The 22,551-nt window shown below is 52.6% G+C and overlaps 1 protein-coding gene across 1 annotated transcript in view; it reads left to right on the top strand.

Annotated features, from left to right (window-relative positions):
* The window catches only part of LOC107105430 (cytochrome P450 4F22), a 54,289-nt gene that overhangs the window by 21,642 nt on the left and 10,096 nt on the right, over nt 1-22,551 (top strand). The window contains exons 2-8 of the mRNA XM_015405388.1: nt 7,733-7,955; nt 8,516-8,660; nt 11,554-11,607; nt 12,969-13,096; nt 14,553-14,674; nt 15,930-16,197; nt 22,231-22,297. Of these exons, the coding sequence (XP_015260874.1) occupies nt 7,734-7,955; nt 8,516-8,660; nt 11,554-11,607; nt 12,969-13,096; nt 14,553-14,674; nt 15,930-16,197; nt 22,231-22,297 (1,006 nt within the window). The 5' untranslated portion in view covers nt 7,733. The remainder of the gene's footprint in view (nt 1-7,732; nt 7,956-8,515; nt 8,661-11,553; nt 11,608-12,968; nt 13,097-14,552; nt 14,675-15,929; nt 16,198-22,230; nt 22,298-22,551) is intronic.

The raw sequence follows: 22,551 nt of genomic DNA on the forward strand, positions 1-22,551 counted from the left end.
AGAATCAACAAGGATTCTGTAAGGGAAGATCTTGTCTCACTAACCTTTGAGGGGATGAAGAAACATGTGGACAAGGGTAGACGTTGTTTACCTCAACTTCCATAAAGTGTTTGCTAAAGTTCCTTGTCAAAGGCTCCTAAATAAACTCAGCAGTCATGGGATAAGAGGACAAGTCCTCTTGTGGATTAAAAACTGATTAATTAACAGGAAACAGAGACTGAGTATAAATGGGCAGTTTTCACAGTGGAAGGTGCAAAGCAGTGGGGTACTGCAGGATTCGGTACTAGGTCTGGTGATTTTTAACTTGTTCATTAATTATTTGGAGTTGGGGGTAAGCAGTGAAATGGCAAAGTTTGCAGATGACACTAAGTTGTTCAGGGTGGTGAAAACCAGGGAGGACTGTGAAGTGCTCCAGAGGGACCTGTCAAGGCTGGGCGAGTGGGCATCAACATGGCAAATGAGGTTCAATGGGGGCAAGTGCAAAGTAATACACATTGGAGCCAAAAATCCCAACTATAAATATATGTTGATGGGGTCTGAACGGGCAGTATCTAACCAGGAGAGAGGTCTTGGAGTCGTGGTAGATAACTCACTGAAGGTGTCAACTCAGTGTGCGACTGCAATAAAAAAGACCAAGGCTATGCTGGGGATTATTAGGAAGGGGACTGAAAACAAATCAGCCAGTATCACAATGCCCCTGTATAAATCTATGGTGCAGCCTCATTTGGAATATTGTGTGCAGTTCTGGTCACCACACCTCAAAAAAGATATAACAGCATTGGAAAAGGTGCAAAAAGGGCAACTAAAATGATTAAGGGGGTGGAACACTTTTCCTACGAAGAAAGGTTAGAGGTTGGGGCTCTTTAGGGTGGAGAAATGATGATTCAGGGATGACATGATAGAAGTTTACAAAATTCTGCATGGGATAGAGAAGGTAGAGAAAGTACTTTTCTCCCTTTCCAACAAAAAAGAAATTGTGGGCACTCAATGAAATGAATGTGCAGTAGGCCTGCAACAGATTAAAGGAAGTACTTCTTCACCCAAAGAGGAATTAACACGTGGAATTCACTGCTGCAGGAAGTGGTGGCAGCTACAAGCATGGACAGCTTCAGGAAGGGATTGGATAAGCATATGGAGCAGAGGTCCATCCGTTGCTCTTAGCCACAAGGTAGAGATAGGAACACTCTGTCTGGGGCAAGTGACGGGGCAACAGTGGGAGGGCCTCTGGGAGTTCTGGCCCCACTGCTGGACTGCCTGAGGGCACCTGGTATTTGTGGCCACTGTGTGATACAGAGTGCTGGACTGGGTGGGCCACTGGCCTGATCCAACATGGACTTCTCTTAATGTTCTTACCTGAGCAAGGCTGTTGACAATAGGACATTTTAGAGGTCATTAATGCACAGTGCTGTGTCAGAGGCATTTAGGAGACTGCAAGTTTAAGTAGAAGGAGGGGGAGGGAAAGGGCTGCAGTTGACCTTCGGCAATTCTACGTTCCAAATGGCTCCTTCTGCTCCTTTTTTGCCCTGTGAAGAAAAGGTGCTCCCGTGGTGCCCTGTCCCCATTCTCCCCCTCCCTGCAGCTGTGAGAGGGAGTTAAAAGAACTGGTAGATGGCTGGGAGGGAAAGGATTTAACTGCTGCTTCTCAGTTAAAAGAAGGTTGAGGGGAAGATATGCTGCAAGGTCTCCTTCTGCCACCTGTGTGAGGAGTAACAAAATTGTCAAGCCTGTAGGGCGAACTAGAAGACATTTCTGCCTGGCTTCGTTTGCTCAGGGTGGCTTTTGGCTCCATCAGCTGACTTTGTCCATCAGTGTGTAATGTATTCAGCCTGACATGCCCGGACTTGCCCAGGCTGGCCAGGCACAATTCCTCAATAGCTTCAAGTCTAAAGACAATGGGTCCGTAGGATCCTAGCCGGCCCAATGAAAGGGCCAGGTCCCCAGCCGGGAGGCCAATGGGTCTCTCGGTTACTGTAAATAGCCTATCGGGAGTAGGGGGTGTGTTTAGGTGAGCTTGGTGGCGGGTTTTCTGAATGCATATAAACCGGCCTGCGAGCCGGTCAGTTGTCTTTGTTCTGAACTAAATAAAGGTATGCTTAGCTAAAATCACTCTCCGTCTGCATACTTTTCACTGGCGACGAAGGTGGGATCCACGACCCCATGAACGAAGACCCGGACGCCAACACGAGCACTGCATTGAGCTCCGACGCTGAAATCTCCGGAAACCGCGCCGCTTTGCATCCCGGTTCTCCGGCTACTGCTCATCGCTCCGCTCCCGGCTCCGCTTCGCTCCCTGCTGACCCCCAGAGCAGCAGCGCCCGTCTCAACGCTCCAGCCGCCGTTGCCATTCCAGAGCCTACCCCGCCACGTGGTTGCAACACAATGGCGACCCCCCAGAGCAACATCGCCGCTTTCGATATCTCCCGCCCCACCGAATGGGAGGCCTGGCTGGAGATCATAGAAAGCTATTTCAACTGCCAGAAAATCACGGACGACGGTATGAAGAAGGACCATTTTCTCCAGTTGTGTGGCATGAGTACCGTCCTCCTCCTCAAGGACCTCATCGCTCCCAAAAAGACAGCAGAGGAGCCCTACTCTGTGCTGGTCCAGGCGCTGACGGATCACCTTGCACCCAAACCCACAAAATTCGCAGAGCGTATGGACTTCTGCGCGAGGGTACAAGGGCCTGACGAGTCCGCCTACGACTTCCTGGCGGGGCTACGGCAGGCGGCAACTAACTGCGCTTTCCCGAGTCTAGCGGACACCCTGCTGACCCAATTCCTGGTGGGCCTGCGAGAGCCCAAACTCCGGCGGAAACTGGTCAAGCCAGGACGACCTCAACCTGGACAAGGTGGTCCGGGAGGCCTCCACCTACGAGAAGGCTCATCGAGACCGCCGCGCCAAGGCGGTCCACCGCACTCAAGTGAGCAGCGGATCCGACGCCTCGGACGGGGAGGAAGTCCTACAGCTTCGCCAGCGGACTTCGCATCGACCCAAACACACGTCCTCCAGGACGAACAAGGCCTCGCCTCCAAGCCTGTGCGCCAGTTGCGGGGACAACCACGAGCGCAAGTCGTGCCGTTTCAGGAACGCAGTCTGCCGCTCCTGCAACAAGGCAGGGCACATAGCGAAGGTCTGCCGATCCAAAGGACAACGCCCGAGATCTGCAACGCACCAGACCACTGCGGAACAGTCCTTCAAGCTCCACACCGTGTCGTCCCACTTCCCGCAACACCAGGTCTATAACTTGCCCCCCGACGGCCCTAACAAAATGCATGTGACGGTCCTCATAGAGGGAGCCCCCTGCACCATGGAGATCGACACCGGGTCGACCTACTCCATCATATCCACGGATACGCTCCGCTCACTGTGTCCAAAGGGGGGGCCACCACTACAGAAGTCACGGGGTTTCCGGCTACGGGACTTTAACAAGAACCCCGTGGCGGTGCTGGGCTGGGGCAAGTTCAGGGTCCAGTTCCAAAGCTTCAAGGGCCACCTGGACCTACTGGTGGTGGACCAACCCCTCTCCAGCTTGCTTGGACTAGCATGGTTCGAGGCCCTGGGACTCTCCGTTAAGGGCATCAACCAGGTCGGGGCACACGATTTTGGGGCGGTGTGCGCTGAATTCCCCCGCGTCTTCGATGGAACCCTGGGGCGGTTCACGGGCCCTGCCATAACCCTGGACCTACACCCAGCAGTACGCCCCATCCGCATCAAAGCCCGGTTGCCCCCGATTGCCATGAAGCCGAAGGTGGAGGCCGAACTCGACCGCCTGGTAGAACAAGGGGTCCTAGAACCAGTAGCCTCGGCCCGGTGGGAGACCCCCATTGTCATACCGGTCAAACCGAATGGGGAAGTCCGCATCTGCGCGGACTATAAATGTACGATCAACAAAGCCCTGCAGGCCCACGCGTACCCGGTACCAGTTGTGAGCCACGTGCTAGCGGCCCTAGCGGGGGCCCGGCTCTTTCGCAAATTAGACTTGGCACAGGCGTACCAGCAGTTGCCAGTGGACGCCGCCACGGCCGAGGCACAGAACATTTCGACCCACAAGGGGGCGTTCAAAGTGCACCGCCTCCAGTTTGGGGTCTCAGTCGCTCCTGGGATCTTTCAATCATTTATGGATTCCCTCCTCAAAGGCATCCCGGGGTTCAGCCATTTCTAGACGACGTGCTGATCGCTGCCCCTGACCCCTCGTCCTTCGCAGACCGGCTGAGGGCTGTATTGCAACGCTTCGACTCACCCCTCCCTGGACAAGGTGGAAGCCATCACACACACACCAGCTCTGAATTCCAAAACGGAGCTACAAGCGTTCCTTGGCCAGGTGAACTTCTACCACTCCTTTTTACCCCTCAAGGCCGCCATGGCGGAACCTCTTCACCGCCTCCTCGACAAGTCGGCACCATGGGTCTGGGGGCCGCCACAGGCCGCGGCGTTCCAGGCAATAAAGGACCTCTTATCATCAAATGCGGTCCTCGCCCACTTCAACAAGGCCCTTCCCGTGGTGCTGCCGTGCGACGCTTCTCCGTATGGGGTCGGGGCAGTCCTGGGGCACAGGCTGCCAGACGGTCATGAGGTACCGGTCGCCTACTACTCGCGGACTTTGTCACCAGCCAAGCGCAACTACGCGCAAATAGATAAGGAGGCCTTGGCAATCGTGGCAGGGGTGAAAAAATTCCATCACTACTTGTATGGTCGCCCGTTCACGGTCCTGACGGACCACAAGCCACTTCTGGGTCTCCTCACACACGACCGGCAAACCCCACAGATGACCTCACCCAGGGTGCTGCGCTGGTCAATTTTCCTGGCGGGGTATGCATACAACCTCGTCCATTGGCCTGGAAAGGCGATGGGCCATGCTGATGCACTGAGCCGCCTGCCCCTGCCCAAGTGCGACCCCGACCCGGCGCCCGCACTCCAGGTCGCGCGCCTGGAAGCTCTCCCGGACCAGCCGGTCCACGTCAAGGAGGTGGCCCCAAACCCCCCAGATGACCTCACCCAGGGTGCTGCGCTGGTCAATTTTCCTGGCGGGGTATGCGTACAACCTCGTCCATCGGCCTAGGAAGGCGATGGGCCATGCCGACACCCTGAGCCGCCTGCCCCTGCCCAAGTGTGACCCAGACCCGGCCTCCGCGCTCCTGGTCGCTTGCCTGGAAGCTCTCCCGGACCAGCCAGTCCACGTCAAGGAGGTGGCCCGAAGCACCTCCAAGGACAAGATTCTGGGGAGGTTCTTAGACTGGGTGGTGAGGGGGTGGCCCGAGGCCAAAGGGGACCCGGACATTGCACCTTTCGCTACCCGAAAACATGAACTCTCTACTCACAAGGGTTGCTTGTTGTGGGGAAGCCGGATGGTCATCCCCATGCCCTTAAGAGAAAGGGTCCTCACCGCCCTGCACGAAGCACATCCGGGGGTAGTGCGTATGAAAGCCCTGGCCAGGAGTTACGTGTGGTGGCCGGGGCTGGATAAAGACATTGAGGATGTGGTCAAGAGATGCCAGCCATGCCAAGCCTCGCAGAGAGGGCCTGGGAATCCTCACACCGTCCCTGGTCCCGCCTTCATCTGGACTTTGCGGGGCCATTCCAGGGCCAGCTTTTCTTCATCCTGGTGGACGCGTACAGCAAGTGGCTGGAAGTGGTCCCGGTGCCCTCCACCTTGTCACAGGCCGCGATCCGGGCCATGTGGAGGATCTTCAGCGTCCAAGGGATCCCCGACACGCTGGTCACAGACAACGGGACAGCATTCACCTCAGCTGAGTTCCAGGCCTTCACGAGGTACTATGGAATCCGCCCCGTCCGGTCCGCCCCATTCCATCCCGCAACCAACGGCCAGGCCGAGCGCATGGTGCGCACCACAAAGGACACGCTCCACCGCCTGGACTCCTCCGATTGGGATTACAAACTGGTGGCCTTCCTCTTTGGCCAGCGCACTACGCCCCACACCACTACGGGCCACAGCCCTGCCGAACTACTTCTGGGCCGCCACCTGGCTTCCCGAATGGATCAGCTACACCCCGACCGCCCCCCCCCCCCCCGACAGCCAAGTCATCCGGGTTAAAGGCCCTCGATCGTACGAGGTCTCCTGCGAGGATGGCCAGATCCTCCATCGGCACATTGATCAGCTACGTTGCCGGACGCTGCCGCTGGACCCAGAGGACCTGGACAGGGACGAGGACCCGGAGCCTTCTCCACAGGCCCCACTTCCGGGGACAGACCCACAGCCGCTATCCCGGCCTGCACCAGAGACCCCTCGGGACGAGGTACCAGACACCCCGGCTACACCACACCCCACGCCGGGCCCGGTCCACTCGGCTCCAAGAGCGCCCGAGGCAGAAGCGGTAGCTACCCCAGAACCTCGCCGCTCAACCCGCACCAGGAAGCCACCAGCACACCTGAAGGACTTCATCTGTGGGTGCATTGCGAACCAAGGGGGGAGGGGTGTAATGTATTCAGCCTGACATGCCCGGACTTGCCCAGGCTGGCCAGGCACAATTCCTCAATAGCTTCAAAGACAATGGGTCCGTAGGATCCTAGCCGGCCCAATGAAAGGGCTAGGTCCCCAGCCGGGAGGCCAATGGGTCTCTCGGTTACTGTAAATAGCCTATCGGGAGTAGGGGATGTGTTTAGGTGAGCTTGGTGGCGGGTTTTCTGAATGCATATAAACCGGCCTGCGAGCCGGTCAGTTGTCTTTGTTCTGAACTAAATAAAGGTATGCTTAGTTGAAATCACTCTCCATCTGCATACTTTTCAAGTGCCTGCCTTGTTCTCGTTGGAAGTTCCAAGAACGATGCTTCTGTGTCTCAGACCTGCAGACTCTGTGGCAAGGGAGGCTAGATAGCTAGATAGGCACACTGACTTCTCTTCCTGTCTTCCAGTTTGGTGTAGTGGTTAGGAGTGCGGACTCTAATCTGGGAGAACCGGGTTTGATTCCGCACTCCTCTGCTTGCAGCTGCTGGATGACCTTGGGCAAGCCATAGTTCTGACAAGAGCTGTCCTTGAAAAAGAGCAGTTTCTGTCAAGAGCTCTCTCAGCCCCGCCTCCCTCACAGGGTGTCTGATGTGGGGGGGGGGAGGGAAAAGAGATTGTAAGCCGCTCTGAGACTCCTTTGGGTAGTGAAGGGCCATAAGGTATAAATCCAATCTCCTCCTCTTCTTCTTCCTCCTGTCTTTACTCTTCTGCCACTGTCCCCTTTGCAATGTAGACTGTGTTCTCAGGGACAATCCCCCTTCCTTCCGTTCTCTCTCAGAGATGAAGACAAACTCCCTCTCTGCATATGCACCGAGAGGGACAACATGCTGTCCTCTCTGGGAACCATGAGGCAGGTGGCCTGCTTGCCATCTGCTTCCATCCTTAGCTAGTAAGTTAGTACTCTATCCTGTCTCCGCTCTTTCCTATCAAAAAGTGCACTTCTCAGATAAAGAGAGAAGTTTTATCTTCTAAACTTGCAACGTGGCTCTGTGTAGCTTTGTAAACTGGGTGACCGGGTAAAGTCACGCTGCTGCGTTTGTAGCTTTATTTAAGCACTCTGCTAACTAGTGGGGACTGGACTAACCACACCAGTTAACCTCGTCCCCCCCCCCCCCCCAAAACCTCTCACACAGACCCTCTGATGGTCCAAAGAGGAAACAGGGGACTTGAAAGCCCTCCCCCCTCCCAGTGGTCAGTGGTCGGAGGACAATCAATGCCTTCTGCACGTGTCCTCAAGAATCGTGTTTCTCTGTACGGTTCCTCCTTCCAGGATGTTGCTCCTCCCAGACTGGATGCTGGAGATGCTGGTGCTGGACAAGACCCTCGCCTGGACTGCGGCTTCTTCCGTCCTGTCGCTTTCCCTTCTGGGCCTGCTCTTCTATCTCCTCCTGAAAGCCTTTGGCTTTTTCCACGACTATTACGTCCTCTGCCAGAGACTGCGATGCTTCCCAGAGCCCCCACGTGACAACTGGCTCTTGGGACACCTGGGCTTGGTAAGCAACACCCGCGGGCGCAGGGGGCCTGGTTTGTGTGGGGGGGGGGGAGTCTGCAGCCTTGCTCAGGGAAGGGAAGGAGAATGTGGCACAGAGGAGCAGCCACGGCTTCCACCGGGGCTGGGAGAAGAGTTCCCAGCAGCCGTCCCACCCATTCCACAGCCTTCATGCGCAGTGCCAGGCAGAGCCAAATCATATGCGGATCTTAGCCCTTGCGTCTTGACAGATCTCGGGGGTGTGCTGCCATTGTCTGGAAGGAAGGCTGGTTACAAGCCATGGCAGGACCTGGGCCTTGCGGTGCTCTCCCTTTGGAGAGGTGAAGAAGCCTCGGGACTGGCCAGTAGGAGGCATCGTCCTATGCGCCTCTTCTCTGGAAGCGTTTCCTGAAACAAATGGGGATCGTGCCCGGCCTAGAGGGAACACTGGTTGTGACACGTGCCTAGAGCCTGGCCGTCCAGCCCCTTTCTTCGTGCCCACTGGACAGCCAGCCCCTCACCAGGTCTGCCACCGCTTCCTCCCGTTGGCGTCAGCACTCACGGCCTCTGCTGTGTCTCTTGCAGTTTCAGCCCTCCGAGGAGGACATGGTCCGGATAGCCCAGCTGGTCTCCACCTTTTCCTCGGCCATGGTGACGTGGATGGGGCCCTTCCTGCCAATCGTGTCCCTGTTCCATCCAGATTACATCAAGCCCATCGCAACAGCCTCAGGTACTACTGTGGCTACGAATCATGGCAAGACCAAGAGGAGGAGTCCTGAGAAGCCTCTTTGGCAAGGACAACAGACCTTGGATAACTACACTGGGCTGGGTCCAGCAGTCTCAGCGTGGGAAACGTTCCTGGTTCCCCCTCTCCCAGCATACCTTTCTGACCCTGGTAAAGCTGGTTCCCAAGCCGGGAGCAGCACTGAGGAGGGGGGGAAATTCTCCCCCCACACACACACACACACTGCACTCCCCGCAGCAGCTGTTCATGGCTGTCTATCCACGTGGGTCCTGCGACCCAGGAAATTAAGTTCCCTGGTACTGGAAAGCAAAGTTCCCTCTAAGCTGAGCTAGGGGGTGCTGGCACAAAGAGTTTTAGCTTCCGTTTTATCTGCGGAACAGGAGTAAGTCATGTCATTTTGCTGAGAGAGCCGGAGGTAGAAGTAAGTATTAGGGCCTGTGCTTTGGATTGGTTTAAATGTAGTGATTGAACTCAGAAGGTTGCTATTGGGGAAGACAGGATCATAGACTCACAGAGCTGGAAGGGGCCACAAGAAGCCATCTAGTCCAACCCCCAGCTCAATGCAGGACCAGCCTAGAGCATCCCTGACAAGAAGTGTTTGTCCAGCGGCTGCTTGAAGACTGCCAGGGTGGGGGGGGGGAGCTCACCTCCTCTCGAGGCAGCTGATGCCACTGCTGCAGCAGAGGATTAGGGACTCGCAATAATGGGTTTAAATTAAGGGCAGGAAGGTACTAGCTAGATATTAGGGGGAAACTTTTTTACAATATGTGCAATGGAGCTCTTCCGCCAGGCCTTTGGCTGAGGTGATGGGCGCCCACTAAAATCTCGCCTCCCCACCTGCTGAAGTTTACCATCTCTATGTGGCCCAGGTCCAGATTCTGGAGGCCAAATGACACCAGCTTGAAATCTATGTATATGAATAGTGTGACCTGTCTTTAAGCTATGCTGTTTTAAACTGTTTTAATTGTTCCATAAATTATGTTGATATGTACTGCAATTTTTATGGTATACTTTAAATTTTGCTCTGTGATCCACCCTGAGCCTGCTTGTGAGGAGGGTGGAATACAAATTGGAACAAACAACAAAAACTCAATAAAAGGCAGCAGATCAACCCAGTACCAGCAACCAGAAGGCTTGTCTACATTCAAACAGAGCTCATCCGCTAAAGGCACCAGACTGGGGGGGGGGGCTCCAGAGCAGACGGGTCTGTCCCGGAAGATGCATCATGGGGGCTTCTGTCCTATGGGCAGGAGCTTAACAGCCTGGAGGGAAGGGCACCTGAATTGCCCGTGTCCAATCACTGGTCTAGCTTTTCCCCCACCCAAGAGAGAGAGAGAGGCCTGAGGGTCAGAAACTCAGGGGATCCAAGCATTCCTTGGCGCACGCAGGGCAGCCTGCCTGGCACTTGGGATGCCACGTGCAAAGGCTGCCCACATTCTACTGCTGTACTGCTTTGCATGCTGCCCCATGGGAAATTACCTTGATGGCAAACTGATAAAGAGTTTTGCGGCACTAAAGATTATTAATTTATTGTGCCATAATAGATATGGTGGTGTGTGAGGTTTCATGAGCCCATGTCCTCAGATGCATGAAGAGTTACATTCTGTTGACAAAAATTTGCATTCCCTGTGCTACAAATAGTAGACTGGTGGTGGAGGGAGGGGGCAAAGGAGTTATCTCAAAGACATTCCAGTTTCCCAGGCGGTGCCCATGCCACAGGACACACGTGGGAAAGCAGGACCCAGTCAAAGCTGCAAACGCGTGGGTGTTGATGCAATGGTGCATAGCAAAATAGGATGAACCGCGAGAGCCGGTCCACACATTGCCAAGTCCACGTGTTCTCCATCTGGACTTTCAGTAGGCAGGTTCTGAGAGTTTCCTGCTGGGGATTTAATTGCCAGGCATGTTTGGATTCAATTCAGATCCAGAGCACCATCCAGAGGAGGCAGAGGGGCTTGGGCCCCCTCCCTGTGCTGCTTTCCCTGACCTGGGGAGCTGCTCTTTGCCTGCTGGGAAAACGACATGTACGTTTCCCCAACAGGACGAATAGAGGCCATTTCAGGTTCGGAGAACAGCACGGGGGGGGGGGGAGGTGTAAGCCTTTTTTCTCTGTGCTGAATCAGGCCCCTGCACACCTGGGAATTATGTTCTCAGCACAGAACTCCAGGTGCGCATGTGATCAGAAGTCCTCATGATGACCGTGTGTACACCACATGGACTCTGTAAGGTGGAAGTCAGCCCTCGATGGGAGTACGTAGACCTCTGCCTTCTGCAGCCAGCTATCCACTCCTGACCTCTGTTGAGTCCAGGTCTGTTAGTGCCCAATCAGGTCATCAGTTCCAAGTCGGAAGAGCAAGATCTGTTTCTAGGAGGACTCAACTACTGCCCTTCTCCTGCAGACCAGCACAGCCACCCACCTCCACCTGGAATGGTCCAGCTCACAGGTTTCTCACAGGGTTGTACCTCTGAAATACTTCTGCTGAAGTGACGCAGCCTTTGAGTCGACGCGTGTCCTCCAGAGGCAGGATGCTGAGTCTCGCTTCTGAGGGGCTTCTCTTCACTTCTAATGTCTGATTTGTGCCCATCTGTTCTCTTGCACAGAGAATCAGTGAGTCGGACTCCACAGGCCCCGTGGGGGGAAATGACAGAAGCAGCACTCCTGACTGGGAGCTCTCCAGCATCTCGGAAGATAATCCTCTTCCCTCCCAGGCTTCCTAACGTAGTCTGTCCAAAGTTTAGGTTCTCCATTACGACGTTAAAAGGATTTACATTTTACAGCATTTCAGAACTGTTATTTTTTCTTTTCTTCTTCTAAAAAAGGAGAGAGCCAGAGTAAACGTGCTGGGTTTTCCCCCCCGTTTTGTTTTGTGTCCTGCAGCTGACTTGGCTCCCAAGGACAAGCTCTTCTACGGCTTCCTGAAGCCCTGGCTTGGTAAGGTGTCTCCCTCTGGCAGCGTGTTGCTCCTCCTGCACGTGTGGCCCCGGGGGTGAGCGCGCATGGCGAAAGAAGGGCTCCTCTGAGGCCCACCGAGGCCCTGTTCCCCCGCCCTCCTGGGACACAGGGCTCCTCTCGCCTCGGGGCAGGGGCCTGAAACATGTTAATCTTCAAGGAGCATGAAAAACATGAAAGTGGTTGAGGTACTTCATAAAACTGGAATGTAGGATTCACTTTATAACTAGATAAATCTGAAAACCAAATACTTTAAAATCTAATAATCAAGTCTTGGAACATGTTTGTCTCATAAAATAAACAACATTGTAGCCAAGAAGACATATTTGAGGCTTGAGAGCGTGATTTGCATTCGCTAGCATTTTTAAGTTGACTTTTCACAATATTGTCTGGGGGGGGGGAGACTTGTAGAAATTCACCCTGTGACTTAGAGAAGAGGCAGAATGGATAACTGATAGTGAGACAGACAGAGGCTATAGCTGCAACCCAAGCAGATGATTCCAACAGCAGCAGCAGCAGCAGCGCTGGAAGAAGGGAATCAAATGGAAGGGGAAGTGCCCAGATGACGCTCCCTCTGGGGCAGAGGGGGAATCTTCTCAGATTTGGGGGGGGGGACGGACCCTGGGACCTGATTGCTGCAGTTGCTAGGGCTGGGGATGGTGTGGGAGGGATTCTAAACAATATTTAGAAGGCCTGGAGTTTGGGGAGGCAACTTCCAACTCTTTCCAACAAGGGCCACTGGGTCACTGTTGGTGTGGTGTGCCTAAAGAAGAGTGGATTGTACTTGAACAAAACTGAGTTAAATCTTATGCACAATTGTCACCTTTCGAATGGGCAGTTGGGAGGCAGCACCTATTCCTTCAAAAGAGATCATCCTGTAGCCACAGTGGTAGTCTAAGCCAGCCTCTTGGACCAGCAGTGTCTCCATCGTTCCCTAGAGAATCCAACCGTATTGATGCCCTTTGGGCAGAAACTGCATCAGAACTGGACCACTGGTCCATCTGCTTCATGATTCTTACCAAAAAGGAGACAGCCAGATGCCTTCAGGGTGGTTCATAACATCGATGCATCAGTTGTAGTCCAGAGCATCAGACACTCATAGGTATTCTCTGACTACCTTTGGCTAACAAAGCCCGTAGTCACTGATGGAATTGGATGAAGGACCACACAAAGTAGACACCTTCTGGCCCTGTGAACCGTCAGTCTCTCTGGAGGTTTTTCTGGCTATCCTTCAGATGTAACTTCTGGAGCTTCCTGGTTGACAACATATGAGATTTTGGCTGGCTGCTGGCAATTTCACCTCCCCGTGTGACTTTCAGTCAGCTGACCTCTTCTTGCCCTAGGCGATGGATTACTTCTGAGCGCTGGCAAGAAGTGGGGACGTCACCGGCGCATGCTTACCCCGGCCTTTCATTTTGACATCCTGAAGCCCTACCTGAAAATCTTCAACCAGAGCACGGACATCCTGCACGTGAGTGCCTCCGTTACGCCAGGCTCTCTGCAAATGCCCCCTTCCTCCCTTGCCTGCCTCCTCACCCATCCATCCAGGGCTCCACTTACATTAGAACGGGAGTCAGTTAGGAAGAGGGATCCAGGTGGTCTCTCTGTGTGTGTGACCTTTGTTCTGGTTTTCAGCTATTCTGCTCAGGCAATACTTTCTTTCTTGTTTTCAATCAAGTGGCACCTTCTGAACAGTGTTCCCTCTAAGCTGAGTTGGTGTGAGCCAGCTCACCGTTTTTTAGCCTCTGGCTCACGCATTTTTTGTCCTAGCTCAGGAAGGGATGGCTTCAGAGCAGACTAATTTATGCAGCAGCCAAATCGCTTGCTCACAACTTTAATGCCGGTAGCTCACAAAGTAGAATTTTTGCTCACAAGACTCCACTGCTTAGAGGGAGCATTGCTTCTGAACAAAGAGTTGTGCTTTTTTATCTAGGAAAACCCATGCCATTTAGGAGATGATGTGTTCAAAGCCATTTTACTTGAAGCCTGCGTTTGTGATTGTCAGTGTTCTTTTCTGGGTGTCATTACTGGCATTGCTTGTGACACCACAATCCTTGCTGCCCTTCACTTTCCATTACTTGCTCCAATACTTGTTCAAATCTGCAGCACCATTAAAAAATTAATTTTATGTACTTCAGAAGCTGCACATGCTCCTCCGTCCAGACTTGGCAACTGGAATCTCAGCGTTTTCTACAAATGGGGGTCTTGAATGTTTGAGCCCTTGAGCACCTGACTGTTACTGAGGGCTTGGGAGGGTCTGGAGGAAATGAACGGCAGCCAGGCTGCCTTCCTGCCAGAGGGAACCTTCCCACCGCCGGCTGATGGCGCCTCCCTTGCAACAGGGCAGCCAGTCCAGCCCAGCCCAGCCATCTCTGCCTTCATCCTTCATAACATTCTGGAAGACTCTGGTTGGGCTGGTTCAGATATAGATGTGCACTCACACACACACACCCCTTTCAGAATAGGCTTCTGGTTATGTTTCAGCTCACCTTCCCCACAGCTGTTCTTAAACACCAGAAGTTCACAGGTAGGGCAACATACAAACACATCATATTTTGACGCTCTCACCTTCAAGGTGGGATGCATTTGCTAGACAGGAGTTGAAATGGGTTTGGGGGAGAATAATAAGACCAAACATGCACCCAAACTCAGAGTGAAGTGCATGTACAAGAAGTAGTTTTCATCCGTTCCGTGCCCTGGCTCTCTGTCCACAGTTTTCTCCTGGTCTCTTTGCTCCCATGGCGTGTGCCCTCCCTTTCCCTCGGCTCACAGCCCTACCCAAAATCTGCTGGCTCTCTTTGCCAAGCCCCGTCTCCTCTCCCACCCCCTCCTCCCAAGCCTCCCTGCCATGCCGTTTGATGGACAAGCCCCGTTTGCTTCCTGCCAGCAACGACGACGACGACTCCAGCCTCTCGTGTCCTTCACAGGGCAAGTGGCGCAAGCTCACCACAGCCGGTGCGGTCTCGATGGACATGTTCGAGCAGATCAGCCTCATGACCCTGGACAGCCTGCAGAAATGCGTCTTCAGCTACGACAGCAACTGCCAGGAGTGAGTAGGCACCCGTGCAGCTGGCTCTTCTCCAGGGTCTCCCTTGCAGTCCTCCTGTGGTTCTCACTGTTATCCTCCATTGCATGTTTGGAGTTTCAGCCCCACATTGTGATGATTCTCGAGGCCAGGGGCATCTGTCCCCACCCAGGAAGAAGAGGACTTGCCCGCTTGTTCACAGACTTGGCACAGACAAGAGGACTGTCCCTCACGGGAGAGAAGCCAGTTGTGCAGAACACAGACTGGGGTGGAGAGAAAGGCTTCCACAAGCGATGGCCGTGTCTGTGCTTCAAGCTACGCGCTGGGACTAAGCTTCCGCGCAGTTCAGCCCTCGTGGCTTCCTCTAAACGAACCTCTGCTTTTATACCAAGAGTCCAAGGTTCCCTCTCAGCTGAGTGAGTGTGAGCTAGCTCACAGATTTTCAGCCTCCAGCTCACACATTTTTTTCTTAGCTCAGGAAGGAGAGCAAACTGATTCATGCCACAGCCAAATTGCTCACTCACAACTTTAATGCCAGGAGCTCAGAAAGCAGACTTTTTGCTCACAGGACTCCGCAGCTTAGAGGGAACATTGACCAAGACTTCCCCATTCAGGAGTCACAACAGGTTACCAGCTTTGTAAATGGCTCCGTTTTGTTCATGTACATTTAAAGAGTGGGTGTGGAGGGTCCCAAGAGGGTAGCTGTGGAAGTCTGTAGTAGAGACCTTTCTTAGGAGACTGGCTTATTGGGCACCATGACAATAGACAACACTTCACCAGACAACACCTAGATCAGGGGTCCCTCCACATTTTTGGATTCCGGCACAGTATAGTGGTTTGTGTCAAGGGTGGGGGGAGGTGTTTCCAGTTTCCACCATAGAGCGTCACTGAAGAGGGAGAGGGCATACGTTGCCGTTTCCTGTGAGGAGGCAGGCACACAGTGGCGGAAATTGGATAACAAAACCTGACACTGGCATGTGGCGTCTCCTCCTGCTAGCCATTCAGTGGCCCTGTGTCTGCACAGTGCCTCCATCATAGCCTTCTGACCTCCTCCAGAAAGGGCAACACACACCCCTTCCCCTCCAGTGGCCTTTGGTGATGGGAGCTGCAGCCTCTCAGTCAACCACTATGAATGCTGCTACTGACACCCACACAGCTTGCCTAGGTGAAAGCCTGAACAACACTTCTGAGAACACAGATTCTTAGACTCCAAGCCCAGCATTCCTTGAGCTACGTTTTCTTATGTTTTCTGTTGACAAGTGAACTTGCTGCATTCCAGGAGATCAAGTGACTACATCGCAGCCATCTTGGAGCTCAGTTCCCTGGTTGTGCGTCGGCAGTTTAATCTACTCCACTACTTTGACTGCTTCTACTACCTGACAGCCGATTGGCGCCGCTTCCGTCATGCTTGTAACATTGTGCACACTTTCACAGCGGATGTAATCCAGCAGCGGCGAGAGGCGCTGAGCCAAATGGGCCATGATGCCTGGCTCTGCTCCAAAAAGGGCAAGACCATGGATTTCATTGATGTCCTTCTGCTAGCCAAGGTACTGGGCCCGAGAGGGAGGGAGTAGTCAGCCTGTGTGGCGGGTATCTGAGCAGGAGACCTGCTTGGTGGGGGGGGGCACCAGATGTGTAGGGGGCCACCTGTGGAGGCCGTGGCAGAGGAAACCATGCACCAAGTGCAGAAATGAGGCCCATATGGAGAGGCCCTGCATTTTGGGGGCAGGATAGGGAGGGTGGCAAACTAAAGGCTGAAGATGTGTGATATTCTCACCCATGCAAAAGTTGCTGACTATTACTGACAGGTGCTGGTGATAGTCCCAACTGGTAACCTTCTGCTTCCATGACTAAAGGGAACCTTCACATTCAGAGGCAGGAAAGCTCTGAATCCCAGAGCCAGGAGGCAGCATCAGGGGAAGGCCTCGGCCTCTCTGCCCTGTTGCTGGCCCTCCAGAGGAACTGGCTGGCCCCTGTGTGAGATGGGAGGCTGGACTAGAGGGACCCTCCCTGGTCTGATCCAGCAGGGCTCTTCTGGTGCTCTTATCAGGGGAAGGCCTCGGCCTCTCTGCCCTGTTGCTGGCCCTCCAGAGGAACTGGCTGGCCCCTGTGTGAGATGGGAGGCTGGACTAGAGGGACCCTCCCTGGTCTGATCCAGCAGGGCTCTTCTGGTGCTCTTATCAGGGGAAGGCCTCGGCCTCTCTGCCCTGTTGCTGGCCCTCCAGAGGAACTGGCTGGCCCCTGTGTGAGATGGGAGGCTGGACTAGAGGGACCCTCCCTGGTCTGATCCAGCAGGGCTCTTCTGGTGCTCTTATCAGGGGAAGGCCTCGGCCTCGATGCCCTGTTGCTGGCCCTCCAGGGGAACTGGCTGACCCCTGTGTGAGACGGGATGCCGGACTAGATGGACCTTCAATGGCCTGACCAAGCAGGGCTCTTCTGAGGTTCTTCTCAGGGGAAGGCCTCAGCCCCTCTGCCCTGTTGTTGGCCCTCCAGAGGAACTGGCTGGTCCCTGAGTGAGACAGGAGGCTGGACTAGTTGGAGACCCAGCTGAGCTCTGAGCAGGAGCAGGAGGGAGAGCTGCTAGAGGGGTGAGTGGTTTTTTTACTTGCTTTCAGCTGAGTGGATTCAGCTGAGGATATTGTGTGGGAAAACTGTGTTTAGCAGTGTGTGGAAGCGCTTAGAGTTGTTGCAGAGTCCTGGCTGATTGAGGGAAGGAGAGGAACGGGCATTGTTTGGGATTGACTGTAATTTGGGATTGACTGTAAGTATTTAAGAAAGCACCTTGCCAGAGGCACGAGCCTCTGGCACAAGCCGAAGGGCTCTTAGCCTAGGGACTCTTAGACTAGGGGCTCTGTAAGAAGCCCAAAAAGAGCCAGAAAGACAAGGCCCTAGGCTCTTTGTCTTTCCCGTAAAGTAATTTGACTTCGATAAGAAAAACCACATAAATACCAAGGGTTTTAAAAGGGGGATTATATTTACCTATTTTAAAAGAATTATGAAGCCAGAATGCCAGCAGGGGGTTGGGGGCTATCCAGTGTTTTGCACGGAGTGTCACACGTATGACTATCTGTCCACAGGGCAGAAGTCTTGGGTGTGTGCTCAGTGCAAGGAGCTCCTGGTTCTCAGGGAACGTGTGTGCTCTCTTGAGGCCAAGGTGGCTGACCTGGAGAAGCAGAGACAGTCAGTTAGGCACACAGAAAAGACTCTCGGGGACTTGTTAGATACGTCCCACTCTGGATCTGGCAGCCCCGCTGCTGTCAGGGAGCATGAGGGTCTAGGGGAAACAGGGCACCATGCTGAGGATAAGGGGAATGTGCCCTCAGAAGGGACCTCTTCCCCAGCTGGTGAGCAGGTATCCTTTTGCACCAAGGAACCAACCATCCCTGGGAAGGGTGAGAGGGGGGCTCTTGGTAGTGGGTGATTCGATCCTTAGGCAGGTAGACAGCTGGGTGGCGAACCCGCGTACTGACCGTATGGTGACTTGCCTGCCTGGTGCGAAGGTAGCGGACATTACGCGTGTTTTAGATAGGCTGGTAGATAGTGCTGGGGAGGAGCCAGTGGTCGTGGTGCATGTCGGCACCAACGATGTGGGGAAATGCAGTCGTGAGGTCCTGGAGGAGAAATTTAGGATGCTGGGCAGGAAACTTAGGTCCAGGACCTCCAAGGTAGCCTTCTCAGAAGTGTTACCTGTTCCACGCGCAGGGCCGGAGAGACAGGCAGAGATCAGGAGTCTCAATGCGTGGATGAGACGATGGTGTAGGGGGGAAGGGTTCAGGTTTGTTAGGCACTGGGATACTTTTTGGAACAAGAGGGAGCTGTACAGGCGAGACGGTCTCCACTTGTCCCGAGAAGGAACCAGGCTGCTGGCACTTAAAATCAAAAAGGTGGCAGAGCAGCTTTTAAACTGAATATTGGGGGAAAGCCGACAGGAGATGAAAAGTCTCTGGTTCGGGTTGGCTCATCTGAGAGAGGTGAGGGGGTACCGGTTGCTTTTCTACAGGGAGGTGGATTGAAATTGTCCACAGAGGCCATGGCTGGTGACATGGACTGCCGGACAACGACTCGAGATAGCAAGAGGAAGGATGCAGGCTTAACTTGTAAGGGAAATTACAGCTGTTTCTATACAAATGCTAGAAGTGTCCGAGGTAAAATCGGGGAGTTGGAGTGCTTGGTGTCGGAGGGAAAAATAGACATTGTGGGTATTTCTGAAACTTGGTGGGATGAGGAAAATCAGTGGGACACAGTGATTCCCGGTTATATATTATATCGGAAGGATAGGGGGGGAAGGGTTGGAGGTGGGGTAGCTCTGTATGTCAGAGAGGGTATAAAGTCTAGAAAGATTGAGAGGCTAAGTGAATTGGATTCGCTTCTGGAAGTTCTATGGGTTGAAATAGGGGGGCCAAAAGGAAACTTAACACTGGGAGTTTGTTATCGCCCACCAGATCAAAAGATAGAGGAGGATTATAAAATGATGAATGCCTTAAAGATAGCAACTAGACAAAAACACTGTGTAATAATAGGTGATTTTAACTACCCACACATTGATTGGGTCAATATGTGTTCTAGCCGGGAAAAAGAGATTGAGTTTCTAGACACTCTAAATGACTGTGCTATGGAGCAGATGGTCACGGAACCTACCAGGGGAGAGGCGATCCTTGATTTGGTCCTAAGTAACACTCAAGACCTGGTGAGAGATGTAAAAGTGATTGCACCGCTTGGAAACAGTGATCATAATGTTGTTGAGTTCATCATTTGTACAAATAGAGAATTGGCCAAAAAGACTCACACAACCATTTTTAACTTTAAAAGGGGTAATTTCTCTGATATGAGGGGACACGTGGGGAGGAAACTGAAAGGAAAAGTAGAAAGGGTCAAAACAATTGGGGAAGCTTGGGATCTATTTAAAACTACGATCCTAGAAGCTCAAAAAATATATATTCCGCAGGTTAGGAAAGGCACAAACAGGTATAGGAAAAAGCCTGCATGGTTAACAAACAGAGTAATGGAGGCTGTAAAAAGTAAAAAGAATTCCTTTAAGCAGTGGAAAGCTAGTCACAGTGAGGCTGATAAAACGGAACACAGGCTATGGCAAATAAAATGCAAGTCTGAGGTCAGGCAGGCAAAAAGGGAATATGAGGAGCATATAGCAAAAAACGTAAAAACCAACAATAAAACTTTCTTCAAATACATTAGAAACAGGAAACCAGCCAGGGAGGCAGTGGGGCCCTTGGACGACCAAGGGGTAAAAGGAGTATTGAAGGATGATAGGGAAATGGCTGAGAAGCTAAATGCATTTTTTGCCTCCGTCTTCACTGTGGAAGATGAGAAGTGCTTGCCCACTCCAGAACCACTGATTTCAGGAGGGGTGTTGAAAGACCTGAGTCAGATTGAGGTGACGAGAGAGGAGGTCCTAAAACTGATAGACAACTTAAAAACTGAAAAATCACCAGGCCCAGATGGCATACATCCGAGAGTTCTGAAAGAACTCAAATGTGAACTTGTAGATCTCCTGACAAAGATATGTAATCTTTCCTTAAAATCTGCCTCCATTCCTGAGGATTGGAAGGTAGCTAATGTCACTCCCATCTTTAAAAAGGGTTCCAGAGGAGATCCGGGAAATTACAGGCCAGTCAGTCTGACGTCGATACCGGGTAAATTGGTGGAAACCATTATTAAGGAAAGAATTAGTAGGCACATAGATGAACAAAACCTATTGAGGCAGACTCAGCACGGTTTCTGTAAGGGAAGATCTTGTCTCACTAACCTGTTAGTGTTCTTTGAGGGGGTGAACAAACATGTGGACAAGGGGGATCCAATAGATATTATTTACCTTGACTTCCAGAAAGCTTTTGATAAAGTTCCTCATCAAAGGCTCCTAAGTAAGCTCAAAAATCATGGGATAGAAGGACAAGTCCTTTTATGGATCAAAAACTGGCTAGTTCATAGAAAACAGAGAGTGAGTGTAGGTGGGCAATTTTCTCAGTGGAGGGTGGTAAGCAGTGGGGTACCGCAGGGATCAGTACTTGGTCCACTGCTTTTTAACTTGTTCATTAATGATTTGGAGATGGGAGTAAGCAGTGAAGTGGCTAAATTTGCGGATGATACAAAGTTGTTCAGGGTGGTGAAAACCAGTGAGGATTGTGAGGCACTCCAAGGGGATCTGTCAAGGATGGGCGAGTGGGCGTCAACATGGCAAATGGGGTTCAATGTGGCCAAGTGCAAGGTGATGCACATTGGAGCCAAAAATCCTAAATATAAATACACATTGATGGGGTCTGAACTGGCAGAGACTGAGCAAGAGAGAGATCTTGGAGTTGTAGTGGATAACTCACTGAAAATGTCGAGACAGTGTGTGACTGCAATAAAGAAGGCCAATGCTATGCTGGGGATTATTAGGAAGGGTATTGAAAACAGATCAGCCAATATAATAATGCCCCTATATAAATCAATGGTGAGACCTCATTTGGAATACTGTGTGCAGTTCTGGGCACCACACCTTAAAAAGGATATTATAGCTTTGGAAAAAGTGCAGAAAAGGGCAACTCGAATGATAAAAGGGTTGGAACACTTTCCCTATGAGGAAAGGTTAAAGCGCTTAGGGCTCTTTAGCTTGGAGAAAAGACGACTGAGGGGTGACATGATCGAGGTTTATAAGATTATGCATGAGAAAGAGCAGGTAGAGAAAGAGGTACTTTTCTCCCTTTCTCACAATACAAGAACTCGTGGGCACTCCATGAAACTGCAGAGCGGTCGGGTTAGAACGGATAAAAGGAAGTACTTCTTCACCCAAAGAGTGATTAACACATGGAATTCACTGCCACAGGAAGTGGTGGGTGCTACAAGCATGGACGGCTTCAAAAGGGAATTAGATAAGCATATGGAGCAGAGGTCCATCAGTGGCTATTAGCCACAAGGTATAGCTAGGGGCTCTGGGGCAAGTGATGCTCTGTCTTCTTGGTGCTTGGGGGGGGGGTCAACAGTGGGAGGGCTTCTAATGTCCTGGCCCCACTGCTGGACCTCCTGATGGCACTGGTATTTCTGGCCACTGTGTGACACAGAGTGTTGGACTGGATGGGCCTTTGGCCTGATCCAACATTGGCGTCTCTTATGTTCTTATGTTCTTAAATGTAGGAGCAGGACCAGGGTACTTTAATCCATCAGGGATGGAAGGCCTCTCTGCCCTGTTGTTGGCCCTTCAGAGGAACTGGCTGGCCACTGTGTGAGACGGGATGCTGGACTAGAGGGATCCTCACTGGTCTGACCGAGCAAGGCTTTTCTTCGGTTGGGTCTTGGTAGTCACCTGTAGCTGCTTCTTATGTTCCTATCAGTGGCTATTAGCTGTAAGGTATAGATAGAACACTCTCTCTGGGGCAGTGATGCTCTGTGTTCTTGGTGCTTGGGGGGGGGGGCAACAGTGGGAGGGCTTCTTGAGTCTGGCCCTGCCAGTGGACCTCATGATGGCTACTTGTGTTTCTGGCCACTGTGTGACACAGAGTGTTGGACTGGATGTGCCACTGGCCTGATCCAACATTGGCTTCTCTCTTATGTTCTCTTATGTTCACCTTGCTTTGTGTTTGCAGGATGAAAAGGGACGACACCTCTCCGATGAAGACATTGCAGCAGAGGCTGACACCTTCATGTTTGAAGGCAAGAGACACGCTAGTCTGGTCTTTGCAGCCATTGACTGTCAAGGAGAAACAGGGAGGAAACAAGGCCCAGGCCCTCCCCCTAAAGAAGTCTCTGGCAGGGGAGCTGGCTGCCTTTGTGAGCCTTGGAGATCTCGGCCACCGGCACTCTGGCAGCGCAATCCTGTGCATGTTGGCTCAGAAGTACTCACAGGAGTGTAGTCTTTGCATGTCTGAGTGGTGTGTTCTGTCCAAGAGGGCATTGTTCTCCTCATG

Source organism: Gekko japonicus, unplaced genomic scaffold (genome assembly GCF_001447785.1).
Source record: "Gekko japonicus isolate JY-2015 unplaced genomic scaffold, Gekko_japonicus_V1.1 scaffold1211, whole genome shotgun sequence".
NCBI classification, from domain to species: domain Eukaryota; kingdom Metazoa; phylum Chordata; class Lepidosauria; order Squamata; family Gekkonidae; genus Gekko; species Gekko japonicus.